The 20,236-nt window shown below is 39.8% G+C and overlaps 2 protein-coding genes across 5 annotated transcripts in view; one reads left to right on the top strand and one right to left on the bottom strand.

Annotated features, from left to right (window-relative positions):
- Positions 1–20,236, top strand: part of anks1b (ankyrin repeat and sterile alpha motif domain containing 1B) — a 157,750-nt gene that overhangs the window by 63,488 nt on the left and 74,026 nt on the right. For all 4 annotated transcript variants that reach the window (XM_026326486.2, XM_026326487.2, XM_026326485.2 and 1 more), the window contains 2 exons: positions 1,809–1,940; positions 17,251–17,398. In XM_026326486.2, the coding sequence (XP_026182271.1) occupies positions 1,809–1,940; positions 17,251–17,398 (280 nt within the window). The remainder of the gene's footprint in view (positions 1–1,808; positions 1,941–17,250; positions 17,399–20,236) is intronic.
- On the bottom strand, positions 5,938–8,617 carry LOC113141874 (collagen alpha-2(IV) chain-like). Its single transcript, XM_026326490.1, has 4 exons — positions 8,327–8,617; positions 8,046–8,180; positions 7,787–7,905; positions 5,938–7,409 (listed from the first exon to the last, which is right to left on the bottom strand). Exons 1-4 carry the CDS (start codon positions 8,613–8,615, stop codon positions 5,964–5,966), a joined length of 1,989 nt encoding a protein of 662 aa, XP_026182275.1. The 5' UTR covers positions 8,616–8,617; the 3' UTR covers positions 5,938–5,963.

The raw sequence follows: 20,236 nt of genomic DNA, 5'->3' as shown, positions 1-20,236 counted from the left end.
TGGATACATACCTTGCACACACCTCGATGAAAGGACTTTTGTGACACTGATCAATACCTCATCATCTTTTCCATTTCTGTAATAAGCTCGATATGAAAGCAAGCAGAACCATGTTTATGTAGAGTGCAGCTGGCTTTCCAGGCATGTGCATTTACAATGAACCGCAGGAAAATTGTATTTAACAAGACCTACACCTAATATGCATCCAACAGCTGTACACATATTTTCATATTCCACTAGCTAGTCCAGCTCACTGGACCACCAACAACAAACAAAGTTATGAGTAGAAAAGTCTTTGTGAATGTGTGAAAATCTTTTTGTGTTCTTTTCTATTTTGGTGTATAATCAATTGCTCAGTGCATTTCTTTGTTTTGCCCTCTCTCTTTCTATAACTGGAATTTAGGTGAAAATGGTTTAAATGATCTTTTAAGTAATATTATATGTCAGATTCTGCACAGTTTAAAATAAATGAACTGCGGATGGATTCACTGGAATCTCGGTACTTTTTGGCTTCCTCCATCAAATTAAGCCAGTTTGTTAGCAAACCTTGAAAATGCATACAGAGAAAAAACACGTAAGATGATAATATAATAAAATATCAAATGTCTCTAAATTTTTCCATAAACGACTAATGTCATATGGATCATTTATGTAGTCATCAGTTATGAATAATTAATGGGATTCTTTCTATTGACCACTGCCTGATATTTGAATTTTACTGTGATGAAAGGATATCTCTGTGCAGTTTGTGTATGCAAAGACTGCAGTTCATTTTACATCAGTCAATACTCCAGTGTTGCCGAGGGCCCTTTGCAATCTGTAGCAATTGATGACCTTTTGGTTTCAGCGATATTTTCTGCCTATCACCAGTCTAGATGCTGCTGTTCTGCTCTTCCCATCTGTCCTCCTCTCCTTCTGCCTTCTCTCACTTTTGTTTCTCAGAATGTTTTTTCTTAAGCTTTTTTTCAAACATGTCTAACATTTCCTCAAAGTTTCTTGATCTTTCTATCACTTCTGTCAATTTATTGTTTTATTTGTGCTTATCTTTTTATTTAGGTTCAAAAGCGGATTAGACCTTTGTCAATTTTGTCTCTGGCCTCTCGTCCTCTATTGCTGCTTGTAAAAACTATATATTAGACACTGCAGATATATTGCTCTATGTTATCTGCTGTGACCTGTGTCCTCAGCTAAATCATATGGTTCAGTGAGATATCAGGTGGGCTCTGTCTGCCCTCTGACATCCATGCCACAGAGCTTATCCATGCACCTGCCTCCTGGGAGCCCCAAAGCCCTGGGAAAGGGCACCATGTGTGTAGTTGTGCTTCTGTCTCTGTGAGGACCATTTTGAGCACAATTCTCTACAGGAGTGAGCACATTAGACTCCAGTTTAAGACTTGGATTTAGGGTTAAGATTAGACTTAGTTTTAGAATAGAGCTAAGGCTGAATGCTGCAGGACATTTGTGTCAGAAAAATTAAACTGATATCACTGAAGTCCTTGAAGCACTGGGCTTGCAGTGGGTAACTATCTTGCTGTAAAAAGTATTGGTATAATAATACCAAAAAGTCCAAATGAAATAATTTTACTATAAAATGAATTATGAATTATATATTATGAATCCTTTTTAAGAATGTGTGGCATCTTGGTTTTTTGGAATGTTGGCAGAAAATGAAACAATGAATCAAAATATCTTAAGACATTGCAGGGTAGTTGCAGTGTCTATTCTCATCACCGTAGGCGACTATTTTTCACATTTCACAGTCATTTAATTCATTGTGAATGTAAAAATGTTGATTGGTATTCTCACAGCGGCCAACCCCACCTCTTGCTCCAGCCCTGGAGGAGGATGAGACTGAAAAAAGTTGCGGCCCCTCTGGATTCTGGGAAGCACTGACACCCTGTAATGGCTGCCGCAACCTTGGCTTCTCCAGCCTCTCACAGGTACACATACACTCACACAGATACATACACAGAGCCTGAATTAACATATGCTTAATGATCATCTCTCACTTGAATTGCAGAGAATCATTTCAGAGCTAATTTGCATTGTTATGTACTTTTCAATGTTCATACAATGGAAGGATGGAATAATCATCATATCACTTCATAAGTAGCGTAAGTTTGTCACATGGTGTAGAGTGCAGCGCACACACAGACACACACAGCTTCACTACATTGAAATTACAGGCTAGTGATATTGCCATTGTTCTGAGTGAATCCTTGCCCTGGTTACCCTGGGAACATATTGAATGAGCCGTCACTAGAGAGATGTGCTTTCCTGGCAGCTCTGGATGCTCTGTTCAGCATTTGCCTGTTCTGACTACAGTATCTATCATCTTCACTTCCTCTGTGCTAATGAGAAATTTCTCTTCATCTCTCCAGTTTTTTAAGCTTTTACCTTCATGAGTAGATTTTAGTTGATGTAATGTATTTGAAGTTTATGAACTAAAGCTGCTATAATAAGATCAACTTAAAGGTTAATTATCCTTGTAGTGGAGGGGAAAGTACAAATAGTAGAATATTAATATGAATTTTAGTGTTCGCTGTCAGCAATACTAGCAATGACACTGTACTTTGTACATTGTGCTGCACTGACATAAAATTTGACAGAAAAGATGGAAAATATAGACTGTGTTCAGTCCTGTTATCATAATCACATTTCTACAAAACCAAGCTTAATCCTGACTTTACTTTTTTCCCCTTCTTCCTTTCCTTTTTATTCATCCTCACCCCAGGCGTGCTGTGTATATAAGTGTGGTTAAATGTGTGCAGGCAAGTGTTCAGTGAGTTGCATCCTGGCTCAAACAGCACGACATCTGACATTTACAAAACAACAGAACCTCTGTCCTGCATACTGGCAGCTTGCCTGACTGACTGGCACACAGCCTGGAGAGGTTTGCACCTGGATGAGTGTGTGCGTGTGTAACATTGGTTAAAATGCTTGAATATGCTTGAAAGCATGTGTATATACAGAACATTTGGAAGTATTAGCTTTGTGTGTGTCTGTACAAATGTGTGTCTGAATTTGGCATGGCCTCATCTTGTGTTTGTGTAGGTGGAGTTGTGTGTGTGTGTGTGTGTCTTATATAGAAGTAAGGAAGGAACAGAGTGGGGGAGTAGAGAGAAATTTAGTTCTTATTGCACAGTTAATTTAGCAGTGTGCTAATTTACCCTGGGTAATTGTGAATAGTTAACATAAAGATAGAAGCCTGTGCTCCTCCCCCCATCGTTTACCATCGTTTCCATCTCATGCCTTCACAAGAGATATGTATTCCTAATTGTGCTTTCAATCATTTTTATCATCCCTGTATATCCCACGTTCATCTGTCCCTCTGCCTCCTTTATGTTTCACTTTACATTTCAGCAGAAGTGTTAACCGTTGTATTCATTGTCTCAGCACTGAATGTCCTGGCTTTTTACCTGCATCTCATGAGTGCCAGTCAAACAACTGTATTTGCCTAGTGTGCCATGTCTAAACCTATTTTGCGTACATTTTTTGTAAATAATTGCATCTCCCAGAAGCCATTTAAGCCACCAATAAGGTCTGAATTCTTTCTAAATGTTTTATTTGTAACAGCCCAGTTTTTGTCATATCGGCTTCTTACTTCTGCAAAAGGGTTTTAGCGTTTGTATCTGTGGTTGGGGTGGGTGGGCCTCTGTTAGTTCATGATGATGTCATATATTACTCTGTATGTACATCATATTTTAGAAAAATAGTCAAACAAATAGGGACACTGCATTTATACATACTAAAAATACTGATTGTAGCAGCTTTAGTATTTAACAGCAAGTATTGAATAGTTGAAATAAAGTAATATTTTTTAACTGAGGGGCTTCAGTGTCAGTTTGTTAGGTACATCTCTTTGCATTATAGTAAGAACACAAAAACTACACCCTTCAAAATTAAGTTGAATCATTTCTTAAATTTAGTCACCTTCAATAGATTAGGGTTTATTGCAGGGCTATTATACTGCAATAGTTTTAGAGAGATATAACTGAGTATATAGCATACTTCTGTGTTCATTTTCTTTTGCAGACACATATGCATAAGAAAGTTTTAGTCACCAGCCATGGGTTTCCTTCATGTGAATGGTGACTGACGCCAAAGTGTGTGTGTGGGGGAAGTTTCCTTTGCGATGTCACCTTATAAAAAAAGACATTCAGGCCTCACTGATAGAAACCTTGAAAGCAGAATATGGAGGAAAAAAAGGGAGAAAGATAATGAACAAATTCAAGAAAGATATAGACAGAGGTTGGCAGGGTTGCTAGGCAACACAGAAATTCATGAGATGCCAGGCGTGGGATGTCCACCATTGACAAATTTCAGCACAGGTGCGTCAGAGAGCTGTGCAAATACCTATCCTCGCTCACGTCAGCATTTTCTGACTGTCTTCAAGCTTCATTGTTTCTTTTCACCACCTTTACCTTCATTTCCCTTTCTCCACACTCACACAGATTTCCCAGTTAGTTTTCTCTTTCTCAAACTCTATTTTTTAAATTCTATGACTCTGTGTCACCCTGGCACAGTTTAAGATCAGAAACGCATGAGGGTTCTTAAAGATGTTGAGGAGCATCGAAGGCAGGTGTTTTCTGAGGGCAGGGTTTCTGTGGAGAGCTATATAAGCCTTTAAATAAAGAACTAGAACTAAACATGCTCTGTGGAAGACTGGTTGTGGTTTTGATCATTTTGGGATCAGGTTTCTGTGATAATTCAGTGTAATGCTTCATTTGAATAATACTGTATTGTCAAGAGTTTTGTTGTAAAATGATGCTCCTTACTTTACATCTAATATTAATCCCTCACTGTGTAATATCCAAACCCAGCATCCAGTTTTAAATGGAAATATAAAGATACAAGCAGGGTGTTCTCTATAAATGAAGCCTTCATTATGGCAGCATTTCTTATTTATACTAAATCAAACAGAGTTGACAAAATGGCACCCCATGTTTTTTTAATAAGCTTATTGAGTCTGTTGGCATCGGCCATCTTCACCCTGCTGCCCCAGCACACTACCATGTAGAAAATGATGCTGGCTACCAGGGAGTGGTAGAACATCTGTAGCATGATTCTGCAGACTTTAAAGGACCTGAGTTTCCTAAGGAAGTACAGGTGACTCAGACCTTTCTTATAGAGTATCAGAGTTTTTGGTCCAGTCCAGCTTGTCTATATAAACACCCAGATACTTATAGTTGTCCACAATATCCACTCTGCACCCTTGATGCTGACTGGTCTAGGGGAGTCCTCTGCTTCCTAAAATCCACCACTAGCATTTTCATCTTTGCATCACTGAGTTGTAGGTGACTTAGTCCACACCACTCTACAAAGCTGCCCAATACACTCCTATAACTCAGTCTCCTGGCCTCTCCTAATGCAGCCTACAATGGCAGGGTCAGAACTTCTGTAGATGGCAGAACTGTGAGCAGTGTCTGAAGTGTAGAGTGAACAGGGAGACAGGACTTTCCTCTGAGGGGCCCCTGTGTTGCTCACTGTCTGAAATAGTGTTCAGCAGCTCCACATACTGTGGTTGACCTGTGAGGTAGCTGATAATCCAGGTCACCAGAGGAGCCTCCACTTGCATGTCTAGTAACTTATCACTGAGCAGGTCAAAGTATAGAAAACACTGGATAGTTTTAAAAAAAAAAAAAAAAAAAAAAAACTGCTAGCACAAAGGTTATTGCAGATAGTCAATGCAGCTACAAAGCAATTTCATTTCTGATGTTCCTTGTAGTGTCAAAAGGAGACACTTTCAATATAACCAATTCAATACTTAATACACACTCCCAACTGATGTGATAAGCCTGGTAGCAATTTACCTGCCCATATGAACCACAAATACTCCAGAAAAACACTATTAAATTATTTATTTTTCAGTAAACTTAGACATACAAGAGTAGCACAACTTTGACAGATTTCACCAAACATGTAGGTGATGCTGAAGTCAGAACATGAAATGCTTTCTGTGGTTATGGTTTTTGTTGCCTGCAGTATTTCTTCATTAGGACTGGCCATTTTGGATCACAAAGGTCAAAATGAGGATACTGTGAACCAAAATGAAAAAGCTCTGCCAACAACTGTGACTCAGGAGTCATAGTTTGTGTTGCTGTGTCTTGGGCCATTGCTGGAAGAAATCCTGGAGGAACATCCTGGCCAGGCCAAGGATAAAAAGGTGGATAGAAAGGTAGCTTTGGTTTTGAGGTTGTGGTAGGCACATCTGTTTTGCCTGGGAGAGGGGAAGGAAAGTAGGGATAAAGAGGGAAAGGCAAAGATGGACCTTGTGGAAATCCAGGGATTAGGGGGTCCTCTGGGGTGGTTGTGCTAGGACTTTGGACACCTGTTTTGCCTGGAAGAGGGAATGAAAAGTATGGATAGAATGGAAGAGGGTAAGGGGTATCTTGTGGAAATCCAGGGATTTGAGGTTTACCTGGGGTTGTGCTAGTACTCTGTGCACCCGTTTTGCCTGGAAGAGGGAAAGTAAAGTGTGGATGGAGAGGAAAAAAGGGAGTGTGGGGAAATCCAGGCATTTGGGGTTTGGCTGGGGTTGTGCTAGTACTCTGTGCACCTGGAAAAGGGGAAGGGAAGTAGGGATAGAAGAGAGAATAGGGATCTTGTGGAAACCCAGGCCTTTGAGATTTCTCTGGGGTTGTGCCATTACTTTCTGTGCCCGTTTTACCTGGAACAGGCAAAGGAAAGTAGGGATAGAAAGGAAGAGGAAAAGAGGGATCTTGGGGAAATCCCGGCATTTCAGATTTGCCTGGTGTGCTAATACTCTGGGAACCTGCTTTGCCTGGAAGAGGCAAAGGAAAGTAAGGATAGTAAGGCAAAGTGGGATCTTGTGGAAATCCAGGCATTTCAGGTTTGCCTGCTTTGCCTGGAAGAGGCAAAGGAAAGTAGGGATAGTAAGGCAAGGTGGGATCTTGTGGAAATCCAGGCATTTCAGGTTTGCCTGGTGTGCTAGTACTCTGGGCACCTGCTTTGCCTGGAAGAGGCAAAGGAAAGTAGGGATAGAAAGGAAGAGGAAAAGAGGGATCTTGGGGAAATCCCGGCATTTCAGATTTGCCTGGTGTGCTAATACTCTGGGAACCTGCTTTGCCTGGAAGAGGCAAAGGAAAGTAAGGATAGTAAGGCAAAGTGGGATCTTGTGGAAATCCAGGCATTTGGGGTTGCTTGGCAGTTGTGGTTGTTGGATCTGTTGTAGGTAGTACACCAGAAGGATACAATGGAAAAGGAAGATGCGGTGGAAAGAAATAGGATGGGGGAAAGACAGGGTATGAACCAACTGGAGTCTCGCCACTGGGTAGCACTGGCATCTTGTGAGGGTGTGAAGCAGTCTGAGGTACAGGTGTAGATTTTGGGCACCAGAGGGAGACTGGGATTCCCTGCCAACGCATCGGCAGCACATAACTTCCATTCTTGAAGGGAAGAAAAAAATATATATATGTATGACTGCAACAATTTCAGGTTGTAACTCATTTAGTCTATTAAAATAAATCAAAAAGCCAAATGCTACATTTTTCACTCAGTTTGAAATTAACAGTAGCATGGTTTAGCGTATCACACTAAACCATGCTCACTATTCAGAAGGTAGAACTGTAATGTTTGGCATTTTTATTGAGACTGACTTGAATTTTTATATCAAAATGCACTGGTAATGCAACCAACTGCCAAACCTTTCTAGCGCTCAGTAGCAGCTAAAGATAATTGCTAATTCCTGGATTAGCCATTTGATTTCACACCTTTGTCAAGCATAAGTATCTTTCATTTTTAGTTCATGGAAAAACGAAGTTACCTCCTGAACCACATTACAGCCATGATAGGGAACCAACATTGTAAATCCAAGGGAGTTCCTCTGCACGTGGTAGCCACAGGTGGAAGGGACCTGGGACAGAGGCATTGGAGGCACGCTTCCTGTGTGTGGGGAGAAGAGGGAAAAAAAAAATAAAATAAAAAAAAAAAAATCTGAAAGTGACTGCACAAACACTGGTCCAAATACCTTTAGTGTATAAAATACACAGCAACAGTACATGTAATGAGCGGTGTTATTTTACCTTGGTCCAGTGCAAATACTGAAGCACCTGGTCCCGCTACTTTAAACCTCATCCGGTCTCCCCCACACTGCAGGGAAGGTGCCATGCTCTTCCATTTTGTGGAACTGCTATCATATGTTCGCCCTTTTGACCATCCTGGTAGGGAATATTAAAATGAGTAGACTAACCACAGCCCACTGAATCTACTTAACATTTTTCAGCTAAAACACTTTATTTTCAGTTAATGGTAATTCAAATGAGCAACACCTGAAATTCAATCTGAAACTGTTTAACAGTTCTACCTGCAAAGTCTGCTTGATACGCCATGCCCTCCATTACAGAAGCATTTGAAGAGGAGTTCCCAGTCCTGTCAAAAACTTCTGACAGGAGGCCTGACCCTTTCTTAAAAACTCTCCCGAAGACTATTTTCCCCTCTTGGATACTTTGCTTTTTAGCTGTACTGACATCTCTTTGATCATCTCCTAGTTCCCTTCTCTTCAGTCGGTAACAATCCACAATTTGCAGCACAAAACATATCAGAAAAACTACAGCCAAGGAGACCGCAGCACTTTTCCTTTTTCCTTGACACATCATGTAGCATGACTCAAGGAAATATGGCAAACTGTCTGCAGTTTGTAGCTATTTGTGTTGGAACAGGTGGAGCAGCTGCTGCAGCAACCAATCAGAAACTGTGGAAAGCTAATCATGCCGAATTGGTTATACCTGAGTAGTGTTAAGGTTGCCTTAAGGTCAAGAGACAACAGGGAAGGCTGAATGAGCTGGAATTCAGGGTGAGGTTATTATAAGATTTTGTTTGCTGTGTTTCTTTTCAGGAAATAGGTCATTGGCTCTGGTAAAGTTAGTTTAAAAAGTTACCCTAACCACTGTCTTAATTTAATGTTTGGTCTCTATTGAATTTTAATCAGAGACTGGAAGAAACAGATGTGACCATCTAACAAAAACAACACGCACAACTCTGCCATCTTCTGGAGGTTAAAACAAGTTGCCCTTCACAAATTATTAAATTACAGACAACTAAAGGTCAGTGTTGTATATTTGACGTGGTCTGTCAGGCACATAATCAAGGACAAAAACCTAACAAGTAGGCACAACAGCAATTGAGAAGGCTATTCAAAAAATGTGATGCTGTGCACGCCATATTTCACAATTCCACAAATATATTTAGGGTTTTCTTAAACTTTTAAATTGTTTTTCTTTGAGAATAAATCTGAGGGAGGATGAACATTTTTATAGGCACTATAAACTCTTCACCCACGAGAAATTACTTGGTTGATTCCTTACATTTTCTCATTTGACATCAACAGCTTTGCCACTACAATCTAGTTTCCCACAATAAGAGCTTTCAACCATAAAGACACAAACAGGTTGCAGTCAAAATCTGGTATCTGGTGCTTGACTGAACAGCAGGTGATCGTAGAACACAGAAAACAGATAAGATAAGGTAGAACTTTATTAATCCTGAAGGAAATTCTTTTGCCAGAGACTGCTTCAGATAACAAGAAAAATTAAAATGAGAATAAATGAAATAATCTACATCTACAATTGTGTGTATATATATATATATATATATATATATATATATATATATATATATATATATATATATATATATATACAAATATAAAATGAGACAAATAAATAAATAAATAAAAGTAAATGAAATAAAATATTGCATCTGCTTATAACAGGAAGATTTATAGAGTTTGATGACCCCTAGTAGGAAAGACCTCCTATGGGGTTCTGCGGTTGTCTTCAGTGGTCTCAGTCTATCGCTGAATGTTCTCTGGTAAGACTCCAGTGTCGCAAGGAAGGGGTGTGACGTTTTGTCAAGGATACCGAGAAGTTTCCTCAGCATTCTCTTCTTCGACACCTCAGCCATAGACTCCACCTCCACTCCTATGAAAGAGCCTGCTTTCTTAAACAGCTGAATCCACGTAACTAGAGATGTTAAGTTTGATGAGAAGTGCATGGTGTATAACATGAAATATAAAGCAAACCGTTGTTGCTTTCAAAAACAATGACAGATGCAGAAATAACAGGTCAATAGAAAGTCATTCCCCCCAAACTGCCTCTAGTCCTGTATACAGACGTTGCCCTCCACTGCTGTTATTTTTTCTTCTGTGAATTTGAATTATTATTCTTTAGTTAATTATTCATATTAGGTTAAAAGACATTTTGAAAAAAAATTCAAATTTTTTTGGTCCTAGTCTTTTTTTGTCTCATTTTAAATCTTGATTTTTTTTTTTTTTTTCATACTGCTTACTTACTTTTCATACTGCTGTCAGTGGGATGCAGCTCTGTGCTTACAGTTAATGTTTGTTAATGGCTTTATGACCTGTAGATACTGCAACAATAGACTCAACCTAATGTTCAAAACCCACACACATACAGACACACACACACCTGTAGCTGCTGTTGAATACCCAACTTAAATTGATGGAAATAAGTTAATGAAAATATATTCTGCGTGTTTGTGTAGTTCGACTTCCCACTGGAGTCACATATCTGGTAGCTTGAGGTAAACAGGAAGAGGGAGAAAAGATAAAAAGATTAAAGAATGAGGAATGGGAACTACAACCAGGAAGTATGCAGCAGCCCTGTCACTAGGGTTGGAGGGCCCTTGAGCAAGGCTTTCAAGCCTAAAATTTTCATAAGAACCAATAGAATGAGGTACTCATAGGAAAAGTGTATACTTGAGGGATTATGAACTAGAAGTAGCAACATTTCAGCAGCATTCATGTCACCTTAACCTCCAAGTGTTTACTACGTTTACTCATCTTTATTGATGAACATGATATTTATGTTTCCACGGTTGCAACGAATCTTCGAGGAAATCGATGAACTCGATAAAAAAAAAAATCCTAGAAGCAAAACTTCTTTGCCTCAAGGATTGTTCCATACGGACCGTAATCACTGTCGCACAACGCATTTCAAAGTTGGCGTTATGGCTGAGAGCGAAACCGTCCGTAAAAGACAGAAAATGTGCGAAGTTTGGGATCATTTCAGACTTAAAGAAGATGACAACACGATGCAATGTGTGTATTGTAAACTAGAACTGGCGAACCACAACAACACTTTGTCAATGCTTCAATATCTAAACAGAAAATTTCCGGTTGTGAACCGAACAGGTCGACACGAGGTAACGTCATTTCAAGGTAACGTCGTTTACACAATAGTATTATTGTTTAAAATGCAAATGTCTGTTTTATCCGATTACTCGCTGAAATATTCGGGAGAATACTGGACTCCAAAAATAACCAATAGCTGCAGCCCTGTCTATTTCACGTTCACGCTTGAGCAGCCTTTTAAGTTGCTCTCCTAAAACTTCTTTTGGAAGAGCTTCAGAGTTGTCAGGTCTGGAGTTAAACACAGTGAACAGTGGCTTTCTGTCAGCAGCCTCTTGCTCTGGCTATTTACTCTGTCTGTGGGATTAAACGTGGAGCCAGTCGAAGCCACAATTCGAGCTTTGCTCAATGCAACTCAATACCGTAGTCACCGTGGTAGATGTGAAGTGTGTTATTTTCTGAGGACTGACTATAAGTGTCCCATGGGTGGCTCAGCTACTGATTTCTGTGGAATTAGACATGCATGGAAGAAGGAAATCCAATTTAGTCAGGCAGTCCTCACTCACTGCTTTAACCAACCTACACCTCTATCTCTAACTCTGCTTCAGTTTCTCAGTTCCAGCCTTAACTCCTTCTCTCTTCTCATGTGTATCGACCGACTGCTCTTCAGCTATTATCTCAATTTAATTTGTTTCACATTTTCCAATAGTTAGACAATATTCTTGCCTGCTCACTTACAAAATGGAAGTAGGAAGCAGACTGGCTCTGTCCAAAAACGCCTGAAAGTGCCTCAAAAATAGGCTAAATAAGACGTTTTGTATATCTTTAATCTTTTGTGTTTAAAGATGAATAAATGTCAGAAGTGAGAAGTGTCAGAAGCAGAGTCTTGATCAACCAGGTTAAGTACCTTTGCATTTGTCTGTCAAACAGCAACGTAGCTAGTGACACTGCACAGACGTATTAGATGGATGGAAAATTGTTCAGTGTCAATAAGAACTGGTAAATAAGTACTTTGTGTCAGTGCTGGTTAGCAAACTTCAGCAGATGGTGAAAGTAAATATTATACTGGTTCAACATCACCAATGTCATGTGAGCATGTTAGCTGATGTTAGCCCAAAGCTCTGCTGTGATTCTTTCTTGTTTCCATCTGAACAGAGCCAGGCTCGCTGTTCTCTCCCTGCTTCCTGCCTTTACTCTAAACTGGCTAATTAACGGACGCCATGATGTTGATGATAATCTTTTTTTTTTTCTCAGTCTTTGAAAGAAAGATTCGAGGAGTGGGCTTTCTTTGCCTCCATTTAATTTTTGATTGTGGTAATCATTCTTCATTTTCCATCTGTTTTTTTGCTCACTATGTCTCTGTATTGCTGTCCTCGCATGACTGTCAATGAGGCCCTCAGAGGGGTCCATTGTCCTCTCTGGTGTTCACCCCGCCCTTTTCTTTCTAATCAAATATTCTCCCTGAGGAAATGCCAGCAAATTATAGCTTCTATTCATATCTGATGACCTATGAACTTAGTGGACAGTGTATGAGGCAGCGGGTTGGGCTGTGACTTACAGTATAGAGTTAAACAGAAAGAGGAACAGAGGGTCACTAGATTTAGATAGAAGTTCCTCGGACGTGGCCAAAGCAACAGTGTATTTCCTATTTGGGTTATCAGCTCTGCACACCCACCCATACTGTATGCATACACAGAGAAACACATTAGTATGCACATAAGCTCCTGCATGATCACACGTTAACTATATCTACTGCAAGCAGACATACACGTACAAACACCACACTGCATTTTACACAGATAAATTCACACGCATTACACACAGTCCTTCGGTCGCAGTTGTAGGCGCCATCACACGTTCACACACTCAAACGTTTAATCTGGCCTCCTCAGTTGGATAGGAGCTGCATACGACCTGCTAATTAGTGGCCGGAGGAGGCCTCTGTTTGTCTGCTCTCTTCCTGTTCAGCTCAGACACAAGTTTCTCTGTGTCCTATCTCTGCCCTGAAAGATAGAGAGGGAAGGAGGAGGGTGGAAGGAGGGAAGTGAATGAATACTGAGAGAACTGAGTGTGTTTGTTTGTTGGAGGGACTGCTCATATTGCCCTGCATGAAGCCTTATCTCCCACTTTTTAAAGCCTTCTGACCCCTCAAGGGCTGAGCAGGAAGAGGAGCAAGGACGCCATCATAATATCAGGTAGCTAAACCTGTTGTCACACTGCTGGATTTATTTCATCTCCACATTCAGGTGTTCCTGGGCTTCACGGTGGACTTATGTGTAAGGATTTTGATGCGGTGTCTGTCCTGTTTGACATCAAGTGCAAAGTAGTTTTCTGCTGGCGAGGCAATAGCTCAAACTTTAAGCTTGTTGCTCACTTCAGTGCAGCTGAATTGGCTTCTTTCCTGCTTCTTTCTTGCTGTCTTCTGTGGGAGAAGTCAAGCATGTTGCTTGTACTTGACTCTCATTTCTGTATCTTACCCATGTTTGTGTGTGTGAGGAAATCCCTGCTCCAAACTGCCCTGCACTCCCACTTCCTCTGCTTCCCTTCCTCAGTACAAACTGAATTTCCCTCTCCCCCCTCTGTCTTTCTGCCTTGTGCTCGTCTCCTTTGGATTCTCTGACACAAACTCCGAAGTAAGTGTTGAGTTGGAGCCTGGTGTACTTTGACATACGTGTGTTTGATGAGCCTATGTTGTTTAATCCCTTCCCTTTTCTCTCTTTGTGTTAGCCCTGTCTTCTTGCGTTGCTCTTTCTGTTTCTTCCTGAGTTGTTACGGTGCTGGAGTTGTAAAGTAATTGGAATAATACAAGATGATGCATTTAAAACACGTAAGAGAGACATATTAGGCAGAAGCAGGTATGAGGCGATGGGGAGAATAGCCAGAGCACATTGTAGTGGAATTAGAAATTAATTTACTCTACGCATTATGTGCGAAGATTAGTAGAAGATCAGACACAGTTCTTAATCATCCCTTTCTCTCTATCTCTCTTTCCTCACTCCCTTTCATTTTATTCTACTCTCCCTGTAGACACTGCAGAAGAGGCCCGTTCCTGAGTTCATTCTGTCAGTGTGTCTATTAATGATGCTGCTCTGCCTGTGGCATTTTAAAATCTCAGAAATTCATTGTTAATTCATGACAGCATCTTGGTAATTACTGTAAACAAATGGCTGAGATGATCTTGAGCCTCAATCTCACATTTCACTTTCATCAGATGTGATAGTACTGATCTTTAACTTTTAACTCAGGGCTGTGTTGCCCATTACTTGTCACTTCATCTTGCGAAGACAATGGTTTTACTTGTTTCTGTTTCAATTTGAGCCCGTTTCACTTCTAGTAATTGCCCCATTTTGGAAAGTTTTATCTCCATTTCCTTCCAGCTTTGTGTCATAAAGCAATCTAATCCATTTCATTGTGGGAATGTTTAAATACACACAAGAAACCAAGTTATTCCACAGAAAATCAAGAAACGAATTACACATACATTGCAAATGCCATTTTCCCTTCGATCTAGCTAAGGTTTTTGTTTTGTTGTTGTTTTATTCATTTCAAGTTTTTATTTATCCACTATAACCTGGTTACAGAGACCAGATATCTGGTTATACCATATGACGTTTGGGACCATTTTTGCAATAATTCAACTGTAACCCTGTTACATAAGCACATGTAAATGTAATATTTGAGATCCAGTGTAGAGACTGTCTGCCTTTCTTACTTGTGGTCTTGCTTTTTGTCACAATTATACCAAAGTCTCAAAATTAACATGAAGATGCACCTTTATGATGAGTTCATAATTTGGAGTAGATGTCTTATGTCCCTGAAAGGGGCACTGAACTAGCAGCAGTTCTTTATGGCTTGGTCAGAGTGCTCTTAGCCTTTCCTTCAGCTGTGTAAGTGAAATCAACAGCTTACCAGGCTGTCACATCAAATCATTGTCAGCCAAGGCCAGGCCACCTGCGGAGTGCGGGCATAAAAGACCAACTGGATCTCCATTAGCTGGTAATGGCAGTCAAATTGAGCACTGATGGAGACTGAAAAAAGGAGGAGGGAAATGAAGAAAATGTGTCTGGGGTGAGGGGGAGGGTGGGGGTGTAGGCAGTTTGTAGCCCTTTTAATAAAGTGCAGCATAAAATAAGTCTAAGATTGAGGGCAGACAATGCAAGTGAGAGAAATTATCAAGGGACTGATTGCTCTATCAGCCAGAATGATTAATCCGTTTTGAGTGTGCTCAGTATGTGATTGATGGCCTGGTGCAATCTGCGTAATGTGGTAGCAAATGACAGGAGCATTAATGGCTGAGTGAGGAAAGAAGGTTGGTACAGGGTGAAGTGGGGGAAGATCGAGTCAGAGGGTTGAGAGATATATTTTGAACGGAGTTGATGACAAGTGTAGCCACTCACACAACTTGGTTTACCACTGGGCCGACTGGAAAGAACACAACCAGAGGCAAATTGCCAAATGAGACTTCAAAAATTATGATATAGTGTTGGGTTCTGGGAAAACGGCAGACATCCAGAGGCTGCGTCGCTGGAAAGAAATGTTTTGTCTCTTTGGCTGAAATGATGCTTGTCCCTGTAACCTTTTCCTTCGCTTACTCTTGTTTTTCATTCTTTCTGGGTACACATCTGCCTTAAAGATAAGGGACCTTTTGCTCCTCAGCTCTTTCTCTCTGAGCCCTTTGGGGCTAAACCTTTTCACCAGTGCAACAAAATGCAGTCTGAAATTCTCCACAAATACCCAGACAACACAGTTACATAATGGTCCCATAGAAACATTTCCTTACTTAAACTCTGCATTAATCCCTTCCAAATAGACAGTCTCCAGGCAGGTCCCTCTAGGTAAAAATCATTTATGTCTTTTATTTAGTATGCAAATTATAAGCTAGGTATTTGGCATACACTCTATTCAATGAGATTTACAGGCTACACGCAAAAAAGTAAAACAACATTAATTAGGAAATTGAATGAAGTAATTTAACAGCTAATAACCTGCCAAAAAGGCAGGATAGGTTTGCTTTGTCTGATCCCTCACAGGTTGTGGAGACAAAATCTGCAGGATGAGGTTGTCAGGTTCACGCTGAGTTGTCTTTTATTTATCCTGTCTTGGGTTACATATTGCATACTCCTACTCAAACTCTTGGTACCCTGGAATTTGTACATTTTATGTGGAGACTGGACCCGGTATACCTTGGCAGTTCTTTTTTGTTTGTGGCTTTTCTTAGTAGTTGTTTTGCCCTTTTTAAAATTCCTTCACCATGCGATTAGACCCTGAAGCTATTTCAGCATCAAAAGATAGTTTTTTATTATTAAAGGATAGATTTTATTAACAGCCATCTCTTTCATCATTTAGGCAGTTAATAAGTAAAGCCTGAAATACAGTCTGTGTCTCATATTTTGAAGTTCTTGGTTATAAAACATGTCTGAAATATATGAATTATTCTATATGAATCACAGGACTTTGCAGTGTAGACAGCTTCTAGCACATTTATCACATAAAACCCTTAAAACTAAAAAATGATAGACTACACAAGTTGCTCATATTTCACTACGATCGACTGCTCGTTAAAGATATTTGAACACTTGACATCTCACAAACCAGCATAAGATTGACTGACAAAATCTTGTTGATCACAGTAATCACAGAGAAAGAAAAAAACCGTCCTGAAGCGACCATTTTGAGACTTTACAATAAATTCTCCTGAATTGAAAAGAGAAAAAAGTTCAAGCTTTTTCCAACTCTTTCTTTTTGTTGTTTGCTATTTCCAACCTGACTCTGGTATGATAATCAAACTGTGTGAAAGTGGTTGAACTGACCCTTTGTAGTATATCATTGTGCATCTCAGTCTGCTTCACTCTCCTTTCCCAACACTATTAATTAACATAATACATCATGTGTGGGTCTGTTGGAAGGGATAATGGGCCAGTATGGCTACAGTACCTAATTAATGATGTAATTATTGGTGTGTTTAGCTCAATGACTACTACTAGTTGGAGTCATTCTAGTTTATCATGCAAACATTCATGCTTGGGAAACTATTCAGACTATCAAATTGTGCACACACTATATATATATGTATATTTAACAAATTGCCCTCACATTTTTCTTTCTCTATGTCTCCTTGTCTCTTCTCCCTGGACTCAAAGCGTCCAGCAGATATTGTCGCCTCTCCATCTCTGGATGTTTTCCTGCCAGAAGACGAGGAGAACCCGTACGAGTCTGTGACCACCGCCGTCACACGAAAACCCTGCTCCCTCGACATCAACCACCGGCTCAACACCTGTCCACGCAATGGTAGGGCAAAATGTCCAACTCTGTTTTCATTTTGGGTTCATGATTTATGCATAGGATATTCTTGGAAAAGGAATTCTGACAGGGAGACTAAACCTAAAAAAATAATAATAAATTCTAAAACTCTCCATAGAGCTGAGAGGAAATGTGGTTCCAGGTGATAGTTGTGAGTTCACAGTGAGCAACATCTTTCACGTCCACATTCATTTTATCCATTGTTCTTGTAAATTCTTGTTTACTACATGCCACCTCCTATAATTTGAGAAAGGCTAAATGTCATCCAGACAGTTTAGTTAAGGAGAAGCAGCCACCTCTTCCTGGTATATAAATCCTGTCTAACTAAAGTATTGAGACCTTTTTATTCCTGTTTGTTGTTTTCCCCCTCATTGCTGTACAAAAGGGCTTTAAATCAGTTTTCAGTTTGGGCTTCAGTGTGAGCTCATCCTTCTGCCACGGAGCTTTTGAGTTGATTCTCTGTGCTTATCAGTCATTTGGTCTGTGGCGGTATACACCCACGACAACAAACACCCACACCACGTTCATCCCTTTCACTCAGCTCCCATAGCGATGCTACACACTGCAGGTTGTCACGGCAACTGCATCACCGGCTGGTGAGTCACCTGTATGTTGCCATGGGAACTGCCTTGCTAGTGACACCCCCACCTCCTTCCCCACTCCTGACAGCAGTAAATAGTGGCTACTGTAGAAGCTTGTTTTATGTGTGTTCACACGTCTCGCTCCATGTTTGGCTGTTGCATCCTGTCTGTGATTGGCTGCGTGATGGGAGAGAGTTGAACTGTCAATATACAATGTCCAGTAAGTGTGTGAGAGAGAACTGGGAGGTTTCTGCTCTGTGTCAAAGTGTCTTTTGGAGGAAAATTGCTCTGCTGACGTAAATGAGCAGTGTGGGTGTTTTTGTTCACAGCTCTCTGAGCGCTGTTACCTGGCCAAATGAGAGAGCGACACAGAGAGAGAATGGAGCTGAGTGAGAGAGACAAACATGTAATAAAAGTGCAAAAAGACAAAAGCAAAAGAAGCCAGAAGAGGTGAGGTAGAAATCCATCCATTTCCATGTCATGGGTAGAAATGATGAGAACTGATTATACTTCACAGGCTGCAGATAGTGTCTTGTTGTAGAGAGACAGGCTATAACACAAGGTGAGAAGGACATGGAGAGAAGGCAGATTTATACATTTTAGTCCAGAGAAGTGGAGAGTCAGGCTAAGCCTACGTGAATGTGAATCTGTGACACAGCAGGAGAGAAAATCCTGGATTCATGCTTTGAGTCCAGCCACACGTCAAGCTAATTGGACATGGGTGTGAGACAGCCTCTTTTTCTGTGCTTCTGAGAGGATATGATGATGACCAAATAGGGAGGAAGAGGATTTGAGATAAGAGGAAAAGGGAAGAGCAGAGAGTTGATGTATTACACTGCCAAAAAATCTGTCTTGATAAGTTTTCTGGTTTGTTATTTAGTCTCAAACCTTATTGTGGCAAATGTTTCATCCTGCAATTAGAATGAGAGAATTACATATTTCCAATGGAAATCAACTTAAAAAATTTGGTTTTTATAATCACATGCCATTTTCTGCTGTCACTTTAAAAATGAAATTTGTTTCTGTTTTTTATTTCTTAAGAAACTGAAGGAATGATTTGCCAGACATGCATTTGTTTTAAAGCAGCACACTGCTGGAACTGGCTGATAACACTGTCGGTGTTCAGTGTGGTCTTAATGGAGTCTCTGCCTGTGTTTGCTTTGCTGATCCAGATTGAATGACTTAATTAAATCACGACTTTAATGACTTAACGATTCAATACTTGTTGTTGCTACTGATACAGTCATTTTTCATGCAATCCTGCTGAATAATATAACACATTGCTTTCTGCGTTCATGATGCACAAATCAATAGGCATAATCAATAACACATTTCCACACTGGATAGATTTTATTTTGTATGCACATGGCAGTGGAGAGATGCATTGATGCCAGTCTTTTTTCAGACCAGCCCTGAGTACATTTGGGTATTGATATGAGTACTTAATGCATGATTGCTACTATAAAAAATTTACAATCAACTTAAAAACAAGTTTTTATTTTCATGAGAACATGTTTAATGTTTAATATCCTTCTCACTATGATTAAGAAAATGCACTACTCTTCTAATTAAATGTTACATGTAAATTGTCAGAAGTTATGAACCGTTAAAGTTACGGAGAATATACTGTAAACCTACAAGAACTCATTTTCATATATATTAGACTCAACTACATAAAATTAATGTTTTCTTTACAACAATTTACACGACCTGTAGGACAATTGGCATTATATATAAATAGAGGGTGAACAGGACCAGGTGGATAAAATATATGGTAATATAAGAAAGATATTTGTCTTATGCCATAAAGTCACTGACAAAATCTGTCATTGCTCTATATAGGTTTGTTAAGTAAGAAGAAAGAAAAATTATTGATAGGAAGTTGCCACAAAGGTCCTTTGTTCCCTGTTGTTTTCCCCCCTGGCAACATTATTTTCCAGCAGAGTATCAGCTGAATGTCATGAGGTGAGGCTGAGTGATCAACTCCAAGATAAAGATTTAAATAGATGAAGAGTAAAACATTCAAATCAAAATAAAAGGTTTCAGGTGAAATACAATAGAGTTTGGACTCAAATTAAAGTTATGTTAAACTGATGACATTCATCATGTGATCACCAGACACATCTGGTGCAGTGACATCCTACAATTATTATTCTCTTTTTTTAAAATTTGACTTTCTGACTTTTCCCATCAGTGATCTTTAGTAGAATATCACATAGTGAGTAAACCTCATAATAAACAGCTG

The sequence above is a fragment of the Mastacembelus armatus genome, chromosome 23 (genome assembly GCF_900324485.2).
Source record: "Mastacembelus armatus chromosome 23, fMasArm1.2, whole genome shotgun sequence".
In the NCBI taxonomy this organism is placed as follows: Eukaryota; Metazoa; Chordata; class Actinopteri; order Synbranchiformes; family Mastacembelidae; genus Mastacembelus; species Mastacembelus armatus.
This window is presented reverse-complemented; position numbering and strand designations above follow the sequence as displayed.